Source organism: Tinamus guttatus, unplaced genomic scaffold, assembly GCF_059628265.1.
Source record: "Tinamus guttatus ecotype Peru unplaced genomic scaffold, ASM5962826v1 Tinamus_guttatus_pri_ptg000203l, whole genome shotgun sequence".
Classification (NCBI taxonomy): Eukaryota; Metazoa; Chordata; class Aves; order Tinamiformes; family Tinamidae; genus Tinamus; species Tinamus guttatus.
In genome coordinates this window covers 1,053,546-1,076,422 of record NW_028288737.1, presented here as the reverse complement: position 1 = coordinate 1,076,422, position 22,877 = coordinate 1,053,546, and the positions used below count along the sequence as shown (strand labels likewise).

Genomic DNA, 22,877 nt, shown 5'->3' with positions numbered 1-22,877 from the left:
TTAGAAAATGAGTTTTTAGAACAAGATTTGCATATAAATAAGCAAAGAAAACAACTTACACCTTTTTCAATTGCTGTCCAGACATCATTTTAGCAATATCTCTTCTGGTATTCTCCGGTAGGCTAAAGGTAAGTTTATCTGATGCTATTTCTGCTCTGGCACCGAGAGTAAGATTTCTGTTTTAAGTAAAAGAGAAGGCACTTATTCAATCTACAATGAGCTGTAATAGCAGAACATAAACACTTGTTTTCTGAATGCAAAGGCTGGTTGTCTAACTAGTCTAACTGCATTGATTTCCCCTCAAAATCTTCCCAAATAGCAAGTATCATGCTACCGCTACCTGAGAAAGTGTTTTTGCCAACTGAGGACAGATCTTAAAGATGCTTTGTTCTAACTGATTCTGCCTTTGCATGCATTACAGGAAAATGCTGACAGATTCACGTGAACCTATGCCAGAGTGATAACAGACTGGGAAAGGGAGACTGGTCTCTCTTTGGCCCTCAGGATGATCTCAGTTACCGCAGAATCGGTGTCAGGAGAGGTAAGGATTCAATTCTCAACTACAGTTCCTCAGACCAACTAGCACTATGTGTTCAATCGTCTAGCCTAAAGGGACCATTGTGCCTGCCCGGGTCTCTCCATGGGCTAGGACACAGCTGGAACAGGATCAACTTTCGCCTACTCCTACATCACTGTCAGGATGCTGTGGTAGGGTGCATAGTTCTTGGGACCACAGAGAAATCCCCCTGGCAGATGACCTGCAAGAGCAAAAAGTGCATAAACTGCTGGAGTACCAGAAGAGGCTCATCTTAAAGATGCTTGTGGTCTCCTGACCTAGATAAAAGATAGCAGTTTCCCTTTAAGGAAAAAAAAAAAAAAAAAGAAAAGGAAAAAAAAAAAGGAAAAAAAGAAAGGAAGGCCACAGTGGTAAGCTTTCACCACTTTCAGTCATTCTTGGTTACAAAATAACCCACAGAAGAGAACTTGAGGGTGAAAAAGGTCTCTTTGGAATCTAGTGTATTAATGTTTGTAGCTATACAAGCATAGTGGAAAACTGAGAGGAGATATTAAAAATTAATAGATGGCTCAGAAATGAAGGAGGGATATAATTCACTGGGCAATACTTTATGCTTCCAGGAAGATAAGGAGGGTCAAAAAAAGCTGAATTAAGGGTACAGGTTCTTTATTGTGGAAGGAGTGACAGCATGATTAGAGCTCAAATAGTGATTCAGCTACCTACGTCTTGTGCATAGTCCTTTGGTGGAATTTGCTATAACAATCCATGGTCTGGATTCTGAAGTTCTGAAGAAACAGGTAGAAATTGCAGCAGCACTGGCTAATCTCAGTGAAGTGACAGATTACCTCCAGTTTAACCTGGCAGTCTATAGGGATCCCAGGTCACAGTCAGAACATGACATCCTGCTGACTGGGTGAGCTCCACCTTGAATGCAACTAACACATATTCTGACCAGCTCTTGGAAAAAACTCCAATGCAAAGCACTATTTCTACACTGAGGCCAAAAGAAAGACATAGTAAATGACCAGAGTCATTAGTCTCAACAAGGTGGATCTGTGCCTCCTTGCATAACAGTGGCTCCAAATAGATTTGTATTTAACAAACAGCTTCTTGTCATCTTGAGTCTCCCTTAGTAAGAGGACCAAAGAGGACCAGCCACTTCTCAATTTCCTCATTATTTTTTTTCTGCCCATAAATGCAAACAAGTTTTCCTTTGCAGCAGAGTTTATTTGAGCACCTACTTGTAAAAGTGGCTGAAACTTCTTACTTTCCTCTCCTCCTACTCATGGCCCATTGAAAACTCCACCCTGCATTATTAAATCATGTACTTGGAAGTGACTCCATTCCTCCATTTCTTGAGAACTACAAGCATCAAGTTATTATTGCTGTGTAACAAAGGTCACTTCTCCCTGCCTCTCTTCTTCCCATTTTGCTGGAAAATAACACCAAAAAATGCAGTGTGCAACTATTTTGTTGAGTGAAGGCTTGGCAAATGATCCAGCAGCCTCATAGCAGTCTTATTAATTACCTTTGAATGCTCCATGACAGAACTACAGTGAATTCAGCTGAAAAATCCAGCAGTCCCTGTATCATTTTCTCTCTACTGGGAGGGCTGATGGTCCACAAAGAGTTTGAATTCCCTTCTAGATCTGCTAGAGTTATATCTTCCTTTCCATAGCCCTCTAGAAACTGCAAAGCAGCCTGTAGGTGCAGAAGAGGGAAAGGGAATTTCACTGCGGTGACATTCACACAAGGTACACAAACACATTTCCTGCTCTGGCGGAATTATAACTGCTCAGTTAATTACAAGCTCATTGGTTTGCACTGATGGTTTCCCTCAGGTACCAACTGGGGCTTTACATGTGAAGGGGCATAAATAAAGTATAACCAAGCCTAGAAGGCAAAACAAAAATTACACTTTTGTTTAAAGTGTAAGTATGGTGGCCAAGTAGGCCAAAATGAGTCTGAAAAATTACTCAGGTAAATCCTGCAGAGTCTATTTAATCTCAGTTCCTTTAGTTTCTAACAACCTTTCTTATGAACCCAGTGAGATTTGCTAGTTCTAGTACCTGCCAATTTTGACTGGCACTTCTGGCATTTCACACAGCTTCTCTGAAACTCCAAATAATTTCAGTCATCATCACAAAATGTAAGGCACTGTACAAACGATGCACTGTGCCTGGCCTCTGTGTGATGACTCACGTTTCCAGTAATGGCTGGCAGTCTCTGGAGCTACAAGACACCTGGCACCTCTGTTTAGCTATCTAGCAAAAAAGCCATGTGTCTACTGAAGTTGTGTCATTTAGAAGGAAGGTTTTTATTCATGTCACAGGACAAATGGAGGTGAGTTTATGCAATTATGTCATGATTAAGGGCAACTTCTTTCTTTATAACCCAGTCCTGGCCTGACAAGCATGATCTATGTTACTCTTGCAAACTGTCTTCGTAGACACATCTTCCCAATGACAGCAGTATGTCTGGCCACTTACAGCTATGCAAATAAAACTCACAAAAAGCCTCCACAGAAACACACGCACATTTTTAAATAATGAGATATTCCACAAGTCACTTACAGTGTTATCTCTATAGCTTCTCAGAAATTCATTAAAACCAGTCTGATTCAAATCCTTGAGCTGGCTCTGTTGAGCACTCATTGTAAAAATAGGCTAGGAAACAAAAGAACACACTCTTGTCACATTTAACTCATATCAGCTGCTACCAATGAAATACAGAATTTTGTGTATTTCAGTCTAGGACAATTATAGTGCCCAATTTGATAGAAGGTTATGATCTTATATCTCAACAGACTACCTCCATCCATCCATCCATCCATCCATCCATCCATCCATCCATCCATCCCACAGATGGACCTGCAGGCAGCTACCTCAGAGTTCCAGATGTGGGTTAATTTATGCAGCTTCTATTGGCAATGGGTTCTATTTTTATCTTACAATTAAAGGTAATATTTTGCATCTGTGACAAACTAACATGTTTTTAAACCCAAAAGGGATCATCTGTTTATGCTGATCTCCTGTGTATACCAGGAAATTTTCACTCAGAAAACTCAAGGTAAGAAAAAGGAAATGTGCAAGAAAAACACAGTGCAAAACCAGTGATTTTTTTTTCTTTTTTTTTCTTTTTTTTTTGTTACCTGATAACCTCCTAGAGTTATTGTGATTGATACATCTAGAGGCTTGTTGGTGACGCCTGCAACAGATTTGATTAAAGACATGAAGAGCAGTGGGAACCAGACAATACAAATCAGCAAGACGATAATCATGCCACCCATTCCATACTTCACAACTTTCTTTTTCTTCTGGCCTCTCGGTTGAGGATATCTCTGCAAAAGCAAACAGCAATATGGTAACATCTCTTCTATCAGTGGTACACTTTGATCGGTGTAAGAATAATGATCTTATGGATTCTAATCTCCTGGAGTAATTTGTACTGAGATTTTTAGCCAAACCTGTACAGACAGTGAATTACTGGAAACTGCAGAATGGGGCACCAAACAAATCCATGGCAAGTGTGTGTCTGGTGTAAAAAGCATTGTAAACTTTCATGGTTTTGACTCCTCACAACCACAGATAAAGGAAAACATCAGGTTTGGTAATAGAAGTTTTTGTCTGAACCAGCATAAACATGAAGCCACAGGAACCAAAAGTAAAATAATAATACCAACAATGATACAACAATTTGCTCAAAGTATCTCAAACCTCATTAAGGCAGAATATCTCCAATACAGCCTGAAATCTGCAAACTGTGTTTCAGGAAAAATAATAGGTATTTGCCAGCAACCGATATGCACAATGTAATAGGATTGTCTGATCCACCCTCATTTCATGCCTCACCATATATTCCTAACAGTTGTTCATGTTCCACTATGTTTCTTAGCCCATTCAGCATCAATTGAATTTAAATAATGCTTCAATCTTTGTTTTTGTTTCTGAAGTCTGGACACTGTTGATTTGACATCCTTCACTTGCTTAGGTTCTGAGACCAAGAATGATCTTGCTTTTATCCTTCTCTTTTCAAAGCAGATCAGACAGCACATCTGTTCTCCCTTGTCCATAATTTTCTCCCTCTGTTAATGGCTGATTGAATGTTCTAATAGCTTCACCATCCTGCATAATGTCTTTCCATCTCTGTAATGGACTTCAGAATATTCTCATACAGGATTTTACTCTGCACACTGTTTTAGGATCCTGTCTTTCACACACTACATTTGCAGTATAAAGATGCATTGTATTGCACCGCACCTCATACATGTGCCAGGAATCTGGCTTTCAGGAAATTGTTCTTGCTTTACAACTTGAATCCATAAAGCCTATGGAGAATATTAAATTTGTAATACAATGCTATATTTAAGACAAATTAGTTACTTTTCAAAAGCATTGTATCAAATCATTTGTCTTGCACTACAGAATACTGTTTTCATTAAAATCTCGTATTAAGACCACCAGGGGCACATTATTTATCTGTTAGAAAATAGTTCAGTCACCTTTAATGCTGCTGCAGAAAAGCTTGGAGAGACTAACAGCTAAAGTACTTAGGAATATCACTTAATGTGAGACAAATACAGAGAGAACTGAAAGTACCTTAAACAACACTCATTAAGTTACTGGTAGTTATTTTGCTGCATGGCATTAACACACATATGCCAGCTTACATTTGGAAATCTTCCCACTTGAGATCACATAAGCCAGGGCAACTCTCTTTTAGGTTAAAGAAAATGCAGTAAAACAGTGAGTCAAAGTAGAACTGGATTATTCACTCTCTGACTCTTGAAGCCTCTGATGACACTCCACTTAGGGCTGAAATATAGGTCATACAAAAAAAAGGGGGCTATATACAAGATTTGTGTGTATTTCAACTCTCAGTTAATCTAACTGACATACTTGGAAAGTAAGTGCCATTAACAGACAGGATTATAATAAAAGTAGAAATACGTCAGTAACACTTAAAAATGCAGCCATTTCGTTGCAGATGTACAATTTCTGACTGGCTGGGTCACTCTCAAAAGAATGCTTAATTTCTTTTTCAAAATTGGCAAAATAAAGAAGCATATGGTTGCAATCTTTATAGAGGTTAAAAGGAATCCAGAATTTGCAAGTTTAATTTGAATTGAAGCTTAAATGATTTAAAGAGACTGAAGTTCAGGCAAACAAATGGTGAATTTATCTGGTCTTCACATTTATATGTGTGTGGATTCTCCCAAGCTAACAAAACCAGCTGAGCTCATTCTCCAGTTACACTAGAGAAGAATCCTTGAGACCTACGGCAGAGGCACAAGCCCTTCCTTATCTTGACCCTTCTTCTGAGCTACAGTTTCACTCTTCTGCAGGTTACTCATTTAGTTTTGTATGAACTGAGTCTGGGTGAATATCAGACCTTTCAACCCCATCCTTGAAATTCAGGTATGCAATTAATGTGTTTGTGGAATTCATGTGATAGTGGAAAAATTGGTCACGAAAGAGAAATTTCATTTGTAGTGGCTGCCAACTAACATAAAATACCCAATGGTCTGAATATTTCTGAACATGAACACCAGGTGTATCTTCTAGAAAACTGTCTTTATGGTGGATTTCCCAGTGATCTAGGGACTCTTGATTATTTTTCTTCATTTTTGCACAAGGGACAGGAGGCCTGGATCACTTCTATAGTGATCCTTACTTTTTCTGACTCTCGCCAACATTTCAGGATGAAAATGTGAGCATAGATATCTTCCACACAGATCCAGCTGGAAAGACTGAGAGTGGTATCAGTCCAAACCCAGTCCATTACTGCTCTCAGCTCAGTCAAAAATGGAACCAGGCGGAATCTGAAGGGAGACCAGAGGAGAAAATTATTCAGAAATGAAATTAAATGAGCACAATAAGCATATCACAAGGGGGAGAACTAAACCATTGTGAAAAGACATTTTAATGGGAAATTTTGCAAACTTGAATGCAACCATCTCCTGAGATGGCTCAGCTAGTACTGATGTTGTAAGCGTGGTAGCTTTTGCAACAGCTCACATTCTTCTCACAGCCCCCTGTGATTATGCCCTGTGATTATGCATGAATAATCTGTCATGCACTGATGGAATGGGATGGATTTCCTTGTCTACTCAAATTCCTTGGATCTGGGAGGGGAGTAGAGCAACACAGCTTTTTACAACTTTTTTACAGTTTTTTTTTTTTTCCCAGGATGGTGGGAATTTATCTTATACCTCTTTAAACCATGAAGTGCATTGCCTATTTGCAGTGCTCAGCTGCATAGAGAATTGGACTTTATGACTCTGAATTAAACAGAAGAAGAAGGTGGGATAGGAGGAAGGCAATAAGCATATAGCAGCTTTCCAAAGTGCACCATTCCCTTTACTATTCCCACACCTCTCCGCTTGGCCAGGCCACAAAGACTACTTCATGTGAAAACAAAGCGCTCTTCTATAACTTTTCCTCCTGGAATGCAGCACTGGGAAAAGACTGACATTATTAGAGCAAAATATATTCTACTTATTCTGTGAAATAAAAGATTATGCTTTTAAATGGCTCAAAGAAAACATCATGGTAACAACATAAATGGTAGGTGGCTATGCCTTCCTGACACTGTCTTCCACTCTGAGGCAAAACTTTGCCTTTATTTGCACTAAAACCCCTGACTCCTGAGGGGCTTCAAACATGCAGATTTTTAGAAAGATACACAGAGGAAGCACTGTTTGATGTATAGCTTTTAATTCTCACGTGCGCTGTCTTTCACTTTATTTTCCTTTCCACCCACTGAGGTAGTACATTAGACCTGCTTCAGTGACCTTTTGGGGATTAGATGCCTAACTACTTTTAAGGACTGTGGAGGGAATAACATTTGTTATTTTCTAGCACAACATATAGCCTCTAATGATTGTCACAGAGGTGATTTATTAGAAGTGTTAAAAAAATCTCTCTTCCATTGGTGCCTGAATGGTAGAGTGTTAGGTTAGGCTTCTGAATTCAGGTTGGGAAGTGGATTTTTCTAAAATATGTATTCCTGAAATTGATTTTTTATGGACTACTGGGCATAGATGGTGTATACAGGGGAGTGCAGTGTGCACAATCTTACTGATTCATTTCCTGTGATGAGAGGTGTTGAATAACCTGCACATCTCAGTGATAACAGAACTGTATTTCAGAAAAGAATGGAAGGGGAAAGGAAGTCTAGACTTACCCTTGAAATAAGAAAAGGTTCACATAGTTATAGCTTTTTGTGAGGAAGTTGCCAAGAACACGAGTCGGATATCCACAGCGTATCTGATATGCTGATAAGCCAAAATAAACACATTTCACAAAATACCAGAGCTGGGCAACTGTATTCTGGCTAAATTTCCTGTAACGGAAAAGACAGATAAAAGAAAATGATGGCCTTTGTATCTGCACATGCCTGCATCTCCTGCTTTCTGTTCCTAAGAATTTATGAAAAATCTTTGTTTTTCAACCCCGCTACAGAGGTAATACAATAAACTGTAAGAAGCTGGATAAGGAAGTGCCTGAATAGTGCCTGCTGTCAGCTCAGGATCATAGGGGAGACTGGGAATAGGCTCTGCAAAGAGCATGAGGGCTCTGGAGCAGTGCTGTGTCCCGCTGGTGCTAGAGGCACTTTGCTGGACCACACAGGCCGCTGCTCTCAGCCCCCATGCTCAGCCTTCCTGAGCAGATGCTGCTCGTCTTCTCAGGTGGCTGGCCTTTGGTCTAGCCCTGGTCAGCTATCAGTGACCAGCAGTGTTCAGTTAGGCATCTCCACCGTTAAAGATGCCTACCAGAATGCAAGTTGGAGTAACCTCTGAAGATCACCTTTTCTAATCCCACCCACTTGAATCAGATCACAGAATCACAGAATGGTTAAGGTTACAAGGGACCTCTAGAGATCATCTAGTCCAACCCTGCTGCTCCAGCAGGGACACCTAAAGCACGTGGCACTGCGTGGCATCCAAGTGGATTTTGAAGATCTCCAGAGAAGGAGACTCCATATCCTCTCTGGGCAGCCTCTTCCAGGGCTGTCACCCCCACAGTAAGGAAATTCTTCCTCACATGGAGATGGAACTTCCTGTGTTTCAATTTGTACCCATTACCCCTTGTCCTGTCACTGACCACCGCTGAGAAGAGTTTGGCCCCATCCTCTTTACACTTTCCCCTCAGGTATTTGTGCATGTTGATCAGATCACCTCTCAATCTTCTCTTCTCCAGGCTAAACAGGCCTAGCTTGCTTAGGTCAAATTAGACCAATTTGTTCGTGAACTTTTCCAACTGCATTTTGAATATCTCTAAACATATCTCTAAAGATCTCCAACAACCTCTCTGGGCAATCTGCTCCAGTATATGACATCATGGCAAAAAATTGACACCATATCCAGCTGAAATTTCCAGGGTTCTAACCTGTGGCCTCTTAATGTGCTGTTATTCATCCCTGGGAAGAGCTCAGCTCCTTCTCAGTTTCTTTTTATTAGGTTACTGAAGACAGCAATAAACTCCCCTCTTCACTTTTCTTTCTCCAGGCTGTTCCCTCAACCTCTCCTCGTATGTCCTGTACTCCAGCCCTCTGATCATTTTGGAGAACACTTGACATTTCTAAGTGGAACTGCAGTGTGATAGCATGCTGGAATTGCAGGAAATACCTCTTGACAAAAACGGCTTGTTAGTCTGAGATGGTCCAATATTTCCGGTTAGAAACTAGAACTATTCTTGCAGGTGCTTCTAAGAATCAATCTGACTTGAAATGAATACAGAGGTCTCAAATGAAATCTCTATGCAAAATCTCTATATGATCAATAAAGTGAGGTAAATGCTTCTAAGCAATTTAAAGTTCTAAGTCGGAGCAGAGTCAGCCTAAGCACTGCTGCAATACAGAATGATGAACCATGCAATGAACCATGCAATGAGAAACATGAGTTTGGGGGATGAATTTGATAATACATGTAATGCAGGACTTCTTTGTGGATGTCACAGTATCCATGCCAGCTCCAAGGTGGTGTGGCAATGGCAGCGGAAGAGAAGTTTTGCTGTTCATAAAGAACATGGGTTTTAGACCTTTCTCAGCCTGAGGAACTAGAACCCCATAGTTCACACATTCCAGAAGAGTGCCAAGTTATAAGTTAACTCTGGATTTTTTCTACAGCCACTTTTAAAACGGCAAGATTTCTGATGAGTTAGGAAGGCTTAAAGGCAAGAGGCACATTCTGCTAGAAGAGAAAGGAAAATGGGGGCTCCCTGGGTTACTTCAGTATGTATCCAGAAATGTTCTCTTAAAAGATGCAGTCTTGGGATTAGGGAACTGAATACAGGCTAAGCTTGCTTCAGCTGAGTGCTGTAGACACTCACTCACAGGCACATTTTCTCTCAACTACTTTCTTTTTGGCTTAAGTTGAGAATATTTCAGTATATGCCAATATAATTTAGTTCTCCCCTCCTCAAACTCCTCTATGTTGGCCACCATTTCTGTTGTAGAAAGTTACTCTGAAATTCTGTTTAAAAGTGAGACCAAAGGGAAATGTATTTATGATTCCAAAGCTTATGACCAAAGTTATAGCCATTTCCTACTTAAGTTCAAATAACTTGGTAGTACATCACTTTTCAACATGTACTGTCTGGCTGTAAAGGTCTATACCTTTCTGTCACTCCAGGCAAGATAAAGAACATCCAGAAATGTATTCCAAAAACAAGGATGACCTGGAAGATGACCTTTCCCATGACAGTCTTTTTGAGGTACAGTGCTCGGTCTACCACCATGGTACCAAACTGAATGAGCACCATCACCAAAAATGCCTCTGGGACCTGGTCCTCTGATAATGAAGAGGTGATATCTGCTGCTGCAGAGTGTTTCTGGAAAGGAAAATACAACAGGGTGACTGAGGTAGAAGGACACTCCGCACATAACCTTGCAACTCCAGCAAAGGTCCCAACCGAGAATTTGTGAAGATGCTTTATATGACCTACCCCAAAAGCCCAAAATCCAAACACAATGATGATGAAGTCCACTGTATCGGCGAGGAACATCAGCACATACACATCAGTCACAGCACTGTAGTCTGGATGAATAAGATTGTAGAAAAACTGTCTGATGGGCACATACACTTGGAGAGCTCTAAAACAACATAGACCACAATGCAATTTAACAATACTGTAACTTGCACTGAAGATAAGAATAACTAAGTTTGATAGCATTAATTTATGTAAAGATATGCTATGACAGTCTCCATGGAGCTTTGCAGACACCAGTCCCTTTTACTGATTGCTTCTCTAGCACTATGCTAGCATTTGTTCAGTCCAAATATACATAGTCAACTATAATACTTCAGTTCACACAAGATATTTAGCTTTTTATCAGGCAGTTGAGTACCCTTCAGTGCTATTTCAACCCCTGCTGATGGTGTGAAGTTCAGCTGGTGGAAGTTAAGAGTGAATTCATACCCATCGAGTATACAGATCCGTTCATTCCCTTGAATTAACAGAAATAGTAAATTACAGTCTTTAAAAAGCTATTTGATGTTTCGATCAGCTATTTGGAACCTCCTCCCAAACCCACAACTCCTCACATTGCTCACTTTTTGACAGTAAAGGCCTTGGCTTTGATCATTTGTTCTCGAAACTTTTCCATAATAAGCTCCTTCCTAGATTTCTGCCTGATGCTTAACACACTGCTTCCTTTCTGACTGCTGTTTCGTGTACTGGTGCTTCCTGAAAAAAAATGAAAGAAGAGAAGGAAAGAAGCTCTTTCAAAATCAAAGTTTAGATGCAAAGACTAGAAAGTAATTAATCTGGAGACTTCATGCAGAAGACTTCACAATTTGAAAGAAACTTTGAAGTTAATCCTTACGCTTTTTTTCTGATATGATAAAATCTTGACAGCATCCAATAAAGGTTTCAAAGATCAAAACTTGATCCATAACTATATAGCAAGAGGACTAATGATAAAGTCAAATATTTGGTTAATCTCTCTCATATGGATTGGTAAAATAAATATTCAGGCAAGTTCTTCCTTTTTAGAAGATGAGGAAGGTATCCAGCATCTCTAATCTTTTTTTTTTTTTTTTTTTTTTTTTTCATTTCAGGTACCATGTACCTATGAAAAATATATATTCTTTGAATTTCTTCCAGCTAAAGACTATGCTGTACCAGATCTAGGCTACACTAAAAGTTCCTTTCCCAGCTTTTGGATAATGTCATTGTAAAGACACAGGAATCAGAAAGTGGCTCTGAATTTGACTTTTAACAAGTTTTGGGGTATGTTCAACCTCAAAGACATTTTGATTTATATCCTATTTCTTCAGCAGCATTCAGTAGTCTTGTTTCCCCATAGCAACAGATACAGTCTCAGCAGATTTACCCTATGGGACATCAGTGTACATTCTTCAAATCCCAGCATTACCACAGCATTTACCTCTTTTAGATCTGTGTGAAGAGAAGCTGGACCTATGTGAAAGCTGTGACCCACTGCTGGAGCTCTTCCTTCTGATAGCAGTCTGCTGCTCAGGGAAGTGGACGTGGATGGACTCCACTGATGCTGCAAGATTGACAGATTTCAGAGAGCCAGAAGAATCTCTCCTGCCTCCTGCCAGAGACAGCTCATCATCAGTATCCTCTTTACTACTGGAGTTCTCCCCTTTCTCATCTTCATCCCATAATCCATGGCACTAGTGGAAAAAAAGAGGAGGGAGCATATCAACATTGTATTTTTGTATCACAGTATTTTTAGAGGGGGGAAACAAATTTGTTGTGCTGGGACAGCACATGAATGACTATAAAAACATAAACATAAAACAAAAAGTCACGTGAGCTCAGGTTACCTTTAAAATGGATCTGTGAAAGAATAAAGCAAGGAGCTGAACGAGATCATAGTGCACATAACCCTCTTTCTTCTCAATGCCAATAATATTGGGTGGATGGTAAGGTTTGTCTTTTGTGTAATCCACGTATTTATTCCATGGAAAGAAGCCAAACTGGAAGAAGTACTTGATAACAATGGCCACCTGTCCAGAAATACAACACACTTGCGATCTTTTCTAAGCATGGCAGATATGATAGCTTCATGCCACTAAGAAGGGAGAAATATGTCAGTTTTAAAGCACTGTCAGTTTTAAACATGAGCAATAAGCATGTATGTACATGCTACAGAGGAACAACAGTTCATGTTCCCACAGTACTATTGCTCATTACGGTGAAGAAAAGCACAAACAAGATTCATCAAATAAGTGGCTGAGGACTTTGACAAATATTTTTATCAATATAATCACAAAGGCATCAGTCCTATTGTTCAAACAGGCTATGTTGGCATACAAAGCAATTAACTTTTCTTCTCTGTGTTTGGTGAACGGGGTTGCAAAAAGAGCACCATACCTCAGTATAGACAATGGCCGTCATCCAGAAACGTTTGCTTGGTCTAGGAACAGACAGCATGGCCCAAAGGAATATCAGGATAGGAAGCACCAAGGTTATCATGGAGGCAGAGATCATGTGGTTAAGGATGATCACAAAATAGCACACCATTTCTGATCGGGCTACCAGGGTATTGTACAGGGCATAAATAAGGAGCAAGACTCGAGGCTGACCAACATAAAATTTCTCTGATTCCTCTAGTTCTTCATCATGAAACATCCTGTGAGGAGGAGAGTATCATAAGTCAAATGAAAATTAAATTCATAAGAGCTACTTTTAGTCAGCCACTAGTTCACCTTTCGAAATAGTTCTGCTGGAGAATCCAATAAAAAATAAAATTGGATTAGATATTACGATCAAATGGCCTAATTTTAAGCCAACAAACAAGAATTTCAAACAAAATGATTAGACGCGCTCTTTTAATGTTTTTAATATTTCCAGAGCAGTTCTGGTGTGGCCCCGCCTGGATTCATATCTGATATATTAACACAAATGTGAAATTGAAGATACTCTAGAGGTCCATCAGGACATGTAGTGATATCATTAGCATTGTGACATACCACTATAACATAATAAATGGCCTTGAGCATTAGATGTGTTCAATCTCCTCTCACCTACCTAAATTAACTAAATAGAAAAGGCAGCATGAAGTTATAACTTTTGTGTACATTCACAAATTTCTTCTTTGCTTTTCATAAGGTTTAAAAAGAGATGCAGATAAAAAGCCAAAAGGACGATGGGCATCCAGAAGAAAAGTCACTGATCTACAAAGCCATGTCTACACAGCCACTCTATCTAGTTGCAGTTAGGCTGAAAGACATTACTGCAGTTTCAGATTTTGTTATTGCATTCATGGGTGTTCTCCCACAGTGGAGTAAGGCTAAAAACAGAGGAAGGGATGCCGTGGTACCAAGCCCCCTTCAATGGTAGTTTTCTTACTAAGCATATTGGCTGAGGGGCAAATAGTGGAGCATCCTATCTCTTATGAAAGTACATAGGCATGGTGGTCTCTCTAACTAGCTCTCAGCTCCTATAGACTTAAACAAAAACTCTGCCAAGGGTCAGAGCTTCCCTTTTAGTAATCTAAAATAGTTAAAGGAGAAACATTATGAGATAGTCCTGGGAGGAAACTTACTTGAAATCACAGCTGTCTGGGGAACAGAAAGCCTCTCTATATGGGATGTTTAGAAAAGCCCTTTACCCATGACAATTACTAACACAGAAATCCACTGCTAACTACATGACTAGCTACAGTATCTGGGGACAAAGTGGAGATTCTTTCCCACATGCATATGAATTATTTTGGAAATCTATAATTAGAGCAATTAAACAGGAAATGAGCTTCTTCCTTAATCCAAACTTAGCACAAGCTCTTTATCAGAAACCACAGACTAGTTTTGAGAGAAAAAGAGAAAAATCATGGCAAAACTTCACATATTGGGACCAAAACTTTTTCCTTGTCAAGCTCCTTACTTGTTCAGAAGCAGCTCACTGGCCGTTAGCTCATGCGTCAGTGGAGGGAGTATCGTATCATTAAGTTTGTCCGTCCGACTGTCATCTGGGCTCACCATCATGAGACTCTTACCAGCTGAGTCATCTTGGGAGCCAAAGGAAAGGTGTTCAAAGCTGACAGCTTTGCTATAGGAAGGTGGGGCTTCTGCATTGCTATCCACAGTGGAGTACAATGGCACATCAGTATCAGGAGTATACGCAGCTCCTTCTGAATCCAGGCTGTAATCTTCTACCTCTTCTTCCTCCTGCCTTGATGCAGAATGTGCTCCTTCCTCATCGTGCTCCACTTCTACCTCCTCAATAGTTTCTGTTGTCCCCTGACGAGAGTAGAGCATGGTGACCTGTGTAGGTTCACTGTCAGGGACGGGATTGAAGAGAGAGTTGAGGCTCATTGCTGAGCAAAATTCATTAACTGTACCTTTGTGAACAAGCTGAACAAACCTACTGCAACCCCTGCCCTTATAGTTCACATCATTTAGCAGAAAATGTATCACCAGGATCTCCTTTTACACAGATGGACCATCTGGGTCCCTCTGCCCCAAGTGACTTCTCTGTGAACCTCACAGTGATCTACTATCTTTTCACATCAGCAAAGGACAAATTAATGTCACCAACAAGTGAAAGTGCCCTAACTTTCTGAAAGCAGTTGAAACAACTTTGTGACTAGATTTGGAAGTTGCTATTACATTCATTTAAATCATGCTCCATGGTGAACTACAGGGATCCATGCATTTCTCTGAACGTGATGCTTTAAATAGGATCCTATGGTTTCAAAGAGGTACTACATACACTGGAAAAACAGCTGAACACACACATCAAGTCTGCTTCTAAGTCAATTAAAGAACAAGTAAATTGCAATTGAGGAGAATTCAATCCAGATTAAAGACATTTTCTAGTAAAAGAGCATCTTGCTTACCTTCAGATTGCTTATGTTCTTCATTATGGTCTTCATTTTTTTTTTATCTATCTGCCTGTTTTTCTTACATATAAATCTCTTTTCTTTTTCAACTGTTCTTACTCATTTCATTCAGTTCTCTGCTTGCTCACCTTGCTTACACTTGGCTTTTCAAGTCCATAATCACTCTCCCTTCTGCTCTATTTCTGCAGCAGCCTCAGCTGATGTAAAATTCATGCAACTCAGTGACTCCAGGTGGAAATCTGGACACCATTGGTTTTAAATATTTCTGGGCCTTGATTTAATCCTTTTCTTCCCTCACAAGTATTTTCTCATCTCTCACCAAAAATGTCACCCTTTCTCTTTTATTCTCCATTCCAACCCCTCTCCAAAAGTGACACAACCGGCCTCAACATGGCTTTTGTCAAGCTGCATGTTCTTGCATCTCAACAGAAAGAAAATAGATTTCAAATAGCTCTACTGAAGTGAATGGGGCCAGAGTTTCACCTCAAGAATAACCTTTAAGAGAAGTAGTAGCTGGAAGTACTATCTCTGCCAAAGTTTAAAATAAAGTTCCATCTCTTTTCCTTGTACACTCTTCAAACTTAACTGTGGTTAGGTTGGATAGCTTTATTTCTAGTAGACTTTTAATAGAGTTTGTAAGAATTAGAACTAGAGTGTGTGTTTTGATGATTCCTAGTAGCAATCATTCTGGTTAAACTACTCAGGATATAAAATCTCATCCTTTCAAAGCTAATGGTTAGCACCAAAAATTTGTGACATGCTGTTAAGACTCTAAAAACTGTACCAATATGCCATAAATTTTGCATTTATAACATTAGTTGTTCTCATTTCCTGTTGTTGTATAACTTCATGGTTTTGACTTGCTAAAAGTAGATAAATGTCTCTGAATGGTTCTCTTTCTGACACTGTATATTAATATTTGCCATATTTTCATATCAAATTTTTCTTTCCTAATTTCATTACCTTACTGATTGTTAAACTATGCTAGGAAAAATCAAAACATATTTAACAATCTTTTTCTATGTGGAGGAAACCAAAAACCTGAAAGAGCAAGGGAATATTTGTCTATCATAATTCCTAAAATTAGACTCCTTTTAGGACCTATTTAGGATAGCTGATTTGCTGAGAAACTGCATTACCAACCTCCACTTTCAGTATGAACAAGCCTCAGCTTAGTAACTCTGAAAATCAGACCCTTTTCTATCTGAATAAATACAAAATTAGGAGACTGTTTTTGGACAGCCAGATTAATGTAATGAAAAACTTTTAAAAATATATGAATACAAGATTTTAAAAAGTCACACAAAAAGAAGTGAAACAGTAAGTGAATCCTGGTTTATAACCTTGACTTTGAATCTCAGAATCTGGCCATGACAAAGAGGGAGTGAAGCTTCCGTTAATCATGCAAACCACTCTGTTACAACAAATCTCTGCAATGCAAATTTATATATACTGCAAAAAGTATATAATGGTCAGGGTAAATGAGTGAACAAAGCATGCATGAGTTAAGCACCTTGACACTATACTGCCACTGTCAGCTGATGAGGAGGACATATCCATGCTGTGCATTTTACGAAGCCTAGGTCGGGCGCGCTCACTTGTTTTAGGAACAGAGTCAGGTCATCTAAATCATCAAGGGTTGACTGCCTGAGAACAGCATGGTGCTTCAGTGTAGCAGCTAGCAGCGCAAACAGTTATAAAGACAGTGTTAAATACAAACGATATTACTATACACACGGTTCAGTAAATGAATGTGCTCGCCATGCAGCAAAACACTGACACAAAGGACAAAAGGTTCAGAGAGAAGATAAGGATTTGTTTTGAGTTACTGTGTAAGCACATTTCAAGACATGGGTGGTCGTAATCACACAGGGGCAATACAAGGTTAACAGTGATGTATTTACTGATCCAAAAGATATCAACCAACACAAGGTTTTATATGTTTTCTGGAGGGCACCAAGTGATATGGGCGAGGAGGTTTTATTTTCTTCATTTTTTCCCTGGAAATTCTGAATTATACAAAAATGTTTTGGAAAGTGACCTCCTCTATCCAAATTCTATTTTATTAATGATATGTTGGGTTGAACCCTTTTTTACGGGTACAGGCCAATTTCCTAAAAGAGCTCTTAAACCTGAATAAACTTATATTCCACAAATAGAAAAATAGCTGTCAGACATTGGCTAATCCTCTTTCCGAACCAAAGAGCCAAATCGGATATATTACTCAGCCAGCAGTTGCATGCCAAATATAACCTGCTCTGAATGAGATGGCTTTTATTTTGATATTTAGTAGTATGCCCTGATGATTCTTTCCAGAAGGTTTCATTTATTTCAGTCACCTCTTAAAAATATTTTTCTTCCTATTTCAAGATCTGTAGCATGGATAACTTAAAAGACAGACCTAGTAAACCCTTATCTCCTTTCACTTATCAAAGACAACACGACAACCAGAGACACACACCATATATTGAGCATTCCTATGTTACTGGAGAGAAGGAGAAGAATTGGATGAGTTATGAGAAAGAAAGTACATATTTAAACAAAAGTAACAAGAAAGAAGCAAATACGTTAATGACATATGGTAGGTACTCCCCTGTAAAAATCTTTGAAAAACACAGATGCCCGTTGTGAGTTGAGAGACCTGGTGTTTCAACACGTTTGAGTCTCTCAGATGTAATGAGAAAAGAAAGGACCCCGACGCACAGGATTTAGTCTCTGTTTCCCTCCCTGCATTTATCTATGCAATACTTGAGTAGCAACACCTGGGTATTTGCCATCTAGCCAAGAATTATATGTGTCCAAGGACACAGTGAATTGGGAAAGAAGTCAGAAGGGAAGTGCAATGCCATTTTCTGTTTGACTTTAGTCTTGCTAATTTGAAATTAACAGAAAAATGTGCTGGGATAAAGCAACAATTTTGCATTTGTTGCCTTAAGGAAAACAGGGAGGAGAACAGCAACATACATGGAGCGAAGTAATAATTATTCCTAGGCATCCTTTCATGAATGATCTTTTTTGGGTCATTGAGCAGAAGAAAAACATCCCCAGGACACCAAAGGTATTGTGAAATATTTCTCTTACGAACAGTACTTTATATTATGGCAAGAGCATTCCTGTCTTGTCAATTCATTAGGCCAAGGTATTTTACAAACTTCTTTATGATTCCCCGTGTGGGAACAAAGGCACATGGCCATCCTCTGGGCAGAACCTGGAGGGCTGTCCACGTGGCAAAGGGTTTTAATGAAGCAGGGAATGCTGCTTCGTGGAGGAACAGGAGATGCTCCCTGAAGGCTGATTTGACAGCATGGAAGTCAGTGGGAGCACCATGTTGTTGAGTGCAGCAGGCTCCTGAAGGAGGAGTTTTCCCCTTGCACATATACCTATGGAGCATAGTCAGGCTGTCATACCATCCGTGAGGTTTTGGTGCTGAAATATAGGGAGATGGCAGGTGGACAATAAATAATATTTTTATAGATTGTCTTTGTGACTGTGGGCTGCAATATTATCTGCATCTTATTTTGTAATTCAAAGGCTAAGTTTGTTTCTTTCAAAAAGTAACAACTTCTAGTAAGGTTTTGAAGCATTTTAAATGTAGGAACTTCCCAAGGGCCGTAAGCAGAACAGCTACTGAAATCAAAGCGAAATGTGTTCATTTGTATATTTTCAGTGGAAAAAAAACATTCCAGCTGCCCTCTAAAACAAGGAAGTTCTGACCTGGGAACCAGAAAAATCAAGGGAATAATATCTATTAATACCAGTAGATAAAAACATTGGCCCAGATTTAGTGCCTGCAATAACTTGGATTATGTAATGCTTTTAAACGAAAGATGAACCATCAGAAGAAATATTTACAGAGCAGCTGCTCTAGATCCTTGAATGTTTGGATATTTGTATGAGATGACACCTGTAGCACAAGTGTGTGTATTCTGAGTGCACTTCTTCAGGGAGATGTTGCAGAGCATGGAGGAAATGGAAACACCAATAAAGTAGAGATATTCATATTTAGCAAAGCTGATGTTCACTCAGTCATCGACAATCACATAAATTTAACCCAAATGTATCTTCTCAATGAACTTTTCAATTCGGCTCCTTAGAAAATTTGAAAAGCATTAGCATCTTGAAACTGTTGAAGGAATAAATATTTTAAATTGAATGTTCATTAAAAGCCCTAAGCTCAAACATTTCATATAGAGTAGATTGGAAATCCATTTCCATTTCAAATAGGGATATATATAGCAGAGACGTTTTTTATCCTGAGTGTGTAGGAAGTTTCTTTATGACTTCCTTTCTGCGAAATGAACCACCCTTCCCAGAGAGTTAATCAGTTAAGAGGTGCCTTCTATTTTTTTTTCTACTTTTTTCTGCTGATGTGCTTGTTACTGACTGGCGTTAACTTTATGACTACATTATGATCCTATTTTCAAACAAATCTGGAATCAAACAGCTGGCAACAACGCAGAGAAAGTGAGAAGTAAACTAGTGTAAACTTCCTGTGAAAGGAGGTGCCTCTGGACCACAACAAAAAAGGGAACAGCCCATTTACATTCAACCAGATGCACAGAATTTTTTCTTGAATATTTAAAGGACTTTATTTGCTTTCCTTCTTTTGAAGGGGTGTATATCCCAGGGGTCCTGATCTATTGATGCAAGGCTAAAATCCAAGAATTTCTGATGATATAGAAGCACTAGGAAGAGCGTACCATGGAGGATTCGATCTTCATTTTGGTATTCAAGAAATGAGCCACCATTTAGGGCTGCTTTAGTGCACAACAGCTGAAATCCTGAGCCCTCATGTATACTTGTTTTTACAAGAAAGTTTGGGACTTCCACCCTTCAGCGCTGTAAAAGCCTATACACAGCTAGAGTTGGGAACTGAGAAGTTATTATTTGTGAAGATATAAGATGTGCAATCTCTTCTAACTTGAAGACTGACTACGGTCACCTGATATTTCACAACTTAAGCCAGGCCACAAAAAGGTAGTCAGTTAGTTTTAATCAGCTCCTAATCATGTTAACCTAAATTACAGGCTATTTAAGCTGACAAGCAATCCATTACTTATTTGGAAACTAGCAGGAGCAAGCTCTCTATTATGCTACCTCTACATCTCTTTTGGTGGTACTCATAAAAGGGTTTGTTAAGGAATGGCATCAGTATCATCTCTTCTTGTCCTGCATGCACTTTACATTTTGTCTTTAGAATACAAATATTTATACAAAAGGAGACCAAAAAATGCATTAGGAATACCTCATTACAGCTGTAGTAACTATACAAAAAAGATGATTAAGTGAGAGCAAAGTCTCATGTGAGAGACAGTACTCTGCAAAACTTATAGCTCAGAGCACCGATGAGATACTTTCAGTAATTCTGTCCTGAATACTGAGAACTATGGTATCATAATGGAAAAATTCTAGGCTTTTTTAGCTCTGATTATCTCCAAATGTGTCCATCTTAGTCATGGGACCTAGTATCCACTACAGGATTTTATGTGGGGCAACCAAAGAAGGACAACCAGTGCACTGGTTTTCCTGAAAGTTTTCTACTACAAGGCTAGTTCCATAGGGATGCTTTAGATTTAATGAATTGCTTTTATATTTATTAGAAGTCATTATTTTGAAATGTAAAATGCCTTCTGACATTGTTTGGGCAATTCAGAAAAATCATTCAATAAACTGATATGAAGTTTAAAACACTACACATTTCTGAAATGGCTCATAAGCCCTTTTCTACTCTCCGGAAGAGACATGCAAGGGTGCCCTAATAAGCAGATGGCATTATCATTCAATCAGCAGGCTGGTTTTTACTTCCTCTAATTACAGGTTATTATTATAGTAGCAGATGTGCACAATTTGCAAATAATGTCAGTACAAGACTATTTAATTATTCATTACCAGAAAGAGAATTTTCAATTAGAGAAATCAGTTGTAATACTACTTTTGCTATTCCTTTGTTATTAGGTCCTGTGACATCTTCAGAGATGACAGTAATACATTTGAAACGTTACAGAAGATATAACTCTTTCTCTTTGCAAAGCAGCTCCACAGAATCACCAAGTTTGAAAAGAGATTTTAAATTTGTAAATACACTCAAAATATCATGAAAAATAGGTTGATATTCTATAAAAAAAAACATTTGGATACCATTTTCACACTAGATAGCATTTCATAGAGTTTACATACAAATATTAGAAGAATTGTCTTTTAATAATTCAATTTGGAGTTGTTTTCCATTTATTTCTACATACAGCTCCAGATTACACTTATATAATAAATGTTAACTTCTATTATTGGTAAATATGGTAATAAAAAACTATTTAATGAAGACAGGTTGTCATTAGTACACATACTTCAAATAAGATTGAACTGCATGGAGCTAAATTCTGCCGTCCAGATATGCCTGTTTGACTCCAAGTAGGCTTGCAAAAGACTTAGGCTTCACCTTTTTCTCATATAATCTCACTCTAATAAAAATTTGAATCAAAATACAAAGGTGCTGCCTAGCTGGGTAGCTAGCCACCAAGAAATATTTGCTAGGATTTGGGTGTTTTTACTGGAGCGTGTCTCTCAAAGGTCAGCATACACCCTGGAGAGCAACTTTTGAATATTTTGTTGAAGCATAGTACTCTTACACCTGCTTTCCAATATATCAGGAAGCAAGATAAGCCCTCATTATTTTCAGTCTGCGAAGCTCTATCCATATGTCATTAGAAAAAGCTAAGCATGATTTACTGTACACATCAGCTATTGAATTTGCAGGGAGTATCAAGGATAATACGATACTGCCACACTTCAGAGAAAAGCACAAAGATCAGAAAGCAAAGAATTATGAAATAGCTTTATTTTCACAGCCCTCCCTCTTCCCCTTTATGATGCTGTCACACCATTTCTGCAGTCTATTAAGGGACAAGAGCACCGGGGACATGGTGGGAACCAGGTTCCTCTGCAAGGGAAGGAAGTGAATGTGTGTGCCTCTGAACGTATGGAATGGCAGGCGCATGCAATTGTTTTGGCAAGGGACTTGGCAGTATCTATCTTCAGAAGACAACGAGGAAGATGGTTGTCCCAAACAAATATGGATAATTGATCCATCCTATGTAGGTCTGCTGGACTATAATCTTAGTAGTGAGGAAATCAGCAGTAGGACCTTCAGATGCCCCCTGTCCTGTGTGGGAGGGGGATCTTGTTCTTTCAAATCCAGAATCTCTATCAATACAAAATCTTTTTATTTTTGTGTGTGTGCAAAAGACAAAATCTTATTTTTCTAAGACAAAATATTAATGATGAATTATGGCATCTCCAGACTCCATGCCTTAATTCATAACACAATAGCCCATAAGCATCCTCAGCTGGGCTCTTGTTTTACATTATTTTTGATAAGATCAGAAGTCCTGTGATTGACTCCTAATTCTAAGGGAAACAGATAGCAGTGGTGTAGTCACATGTTGGAAAAGGAGTTAATTCATTCATCTGCTTATTGTACAATTGGTGTACTGCTATAGAAGAATAGTGACATATGGGAGAGCTTTCTCTACGGAAATGCCATGGA

The 22,877-nt window shown here is 39.0% G+C and overlaps 1 protein-coding gene across 1 annotated transcript in view; it reads right to left on the bottom strand.

The window, feature by feature from the left end:
* Window positions 1-22,877, bottom strand: part of PIEZO2 (piezo type mechanosensitive ion channel component 2) — a 280,266-nt gene that overhangs the window by 5,831 nt on the left and 251,558 nt on the right. The window contains exons 39-51 of the mRNA XM_088524117.1: window positions 14,377-14,769; window positions 12,865-13,123; window positions 12,315-12,497; window positions 11,909-12,161; window positions 11,073-11,205; window positions 10,465-10,612; window positions 10,136-10,350; window positions 7,703-7,861; window positions 6,191-6,338; window positions 3,669-3,857; window positions 3,091-3,183; window positions 2,046-2,218; window positions 60-176 (exon numbers count right to left, since the gene is read on the bottom strand). Coding sequence (XP_088380243.1) covers window positions 60-176; window positions 2,046-2,218; window positions 3,091-3,183; window positions 3,669-3,857; window positions 6,191-6,338; window positions 7,703-7,861; window positions 10,136-10,350; window positions 10,465-10,612; window positions 11,073-11,205; window positions 11,909-12,161; window positions 12,315-12,497; window positions 12,865-13,123; window positions 14,377-14,769 — 2,463 coding nt within the window. The remainder of the gene's footprint in view (window positions 1-59; window positions 177-2,045; window positions 2,219-3,090; window positions 3,184-3,668; window positions 3,858-6,190; window positions 6,339-7,702; window positions 7,862-10,135; window positions 10,351-10,464; window positions 10,613-11,072; window positions 11,206-11,908; window positions 12,162-12,314; window positions 12,498-12,864; window positions 13,124-14,376; window positions 14,770-22,877) is intronic.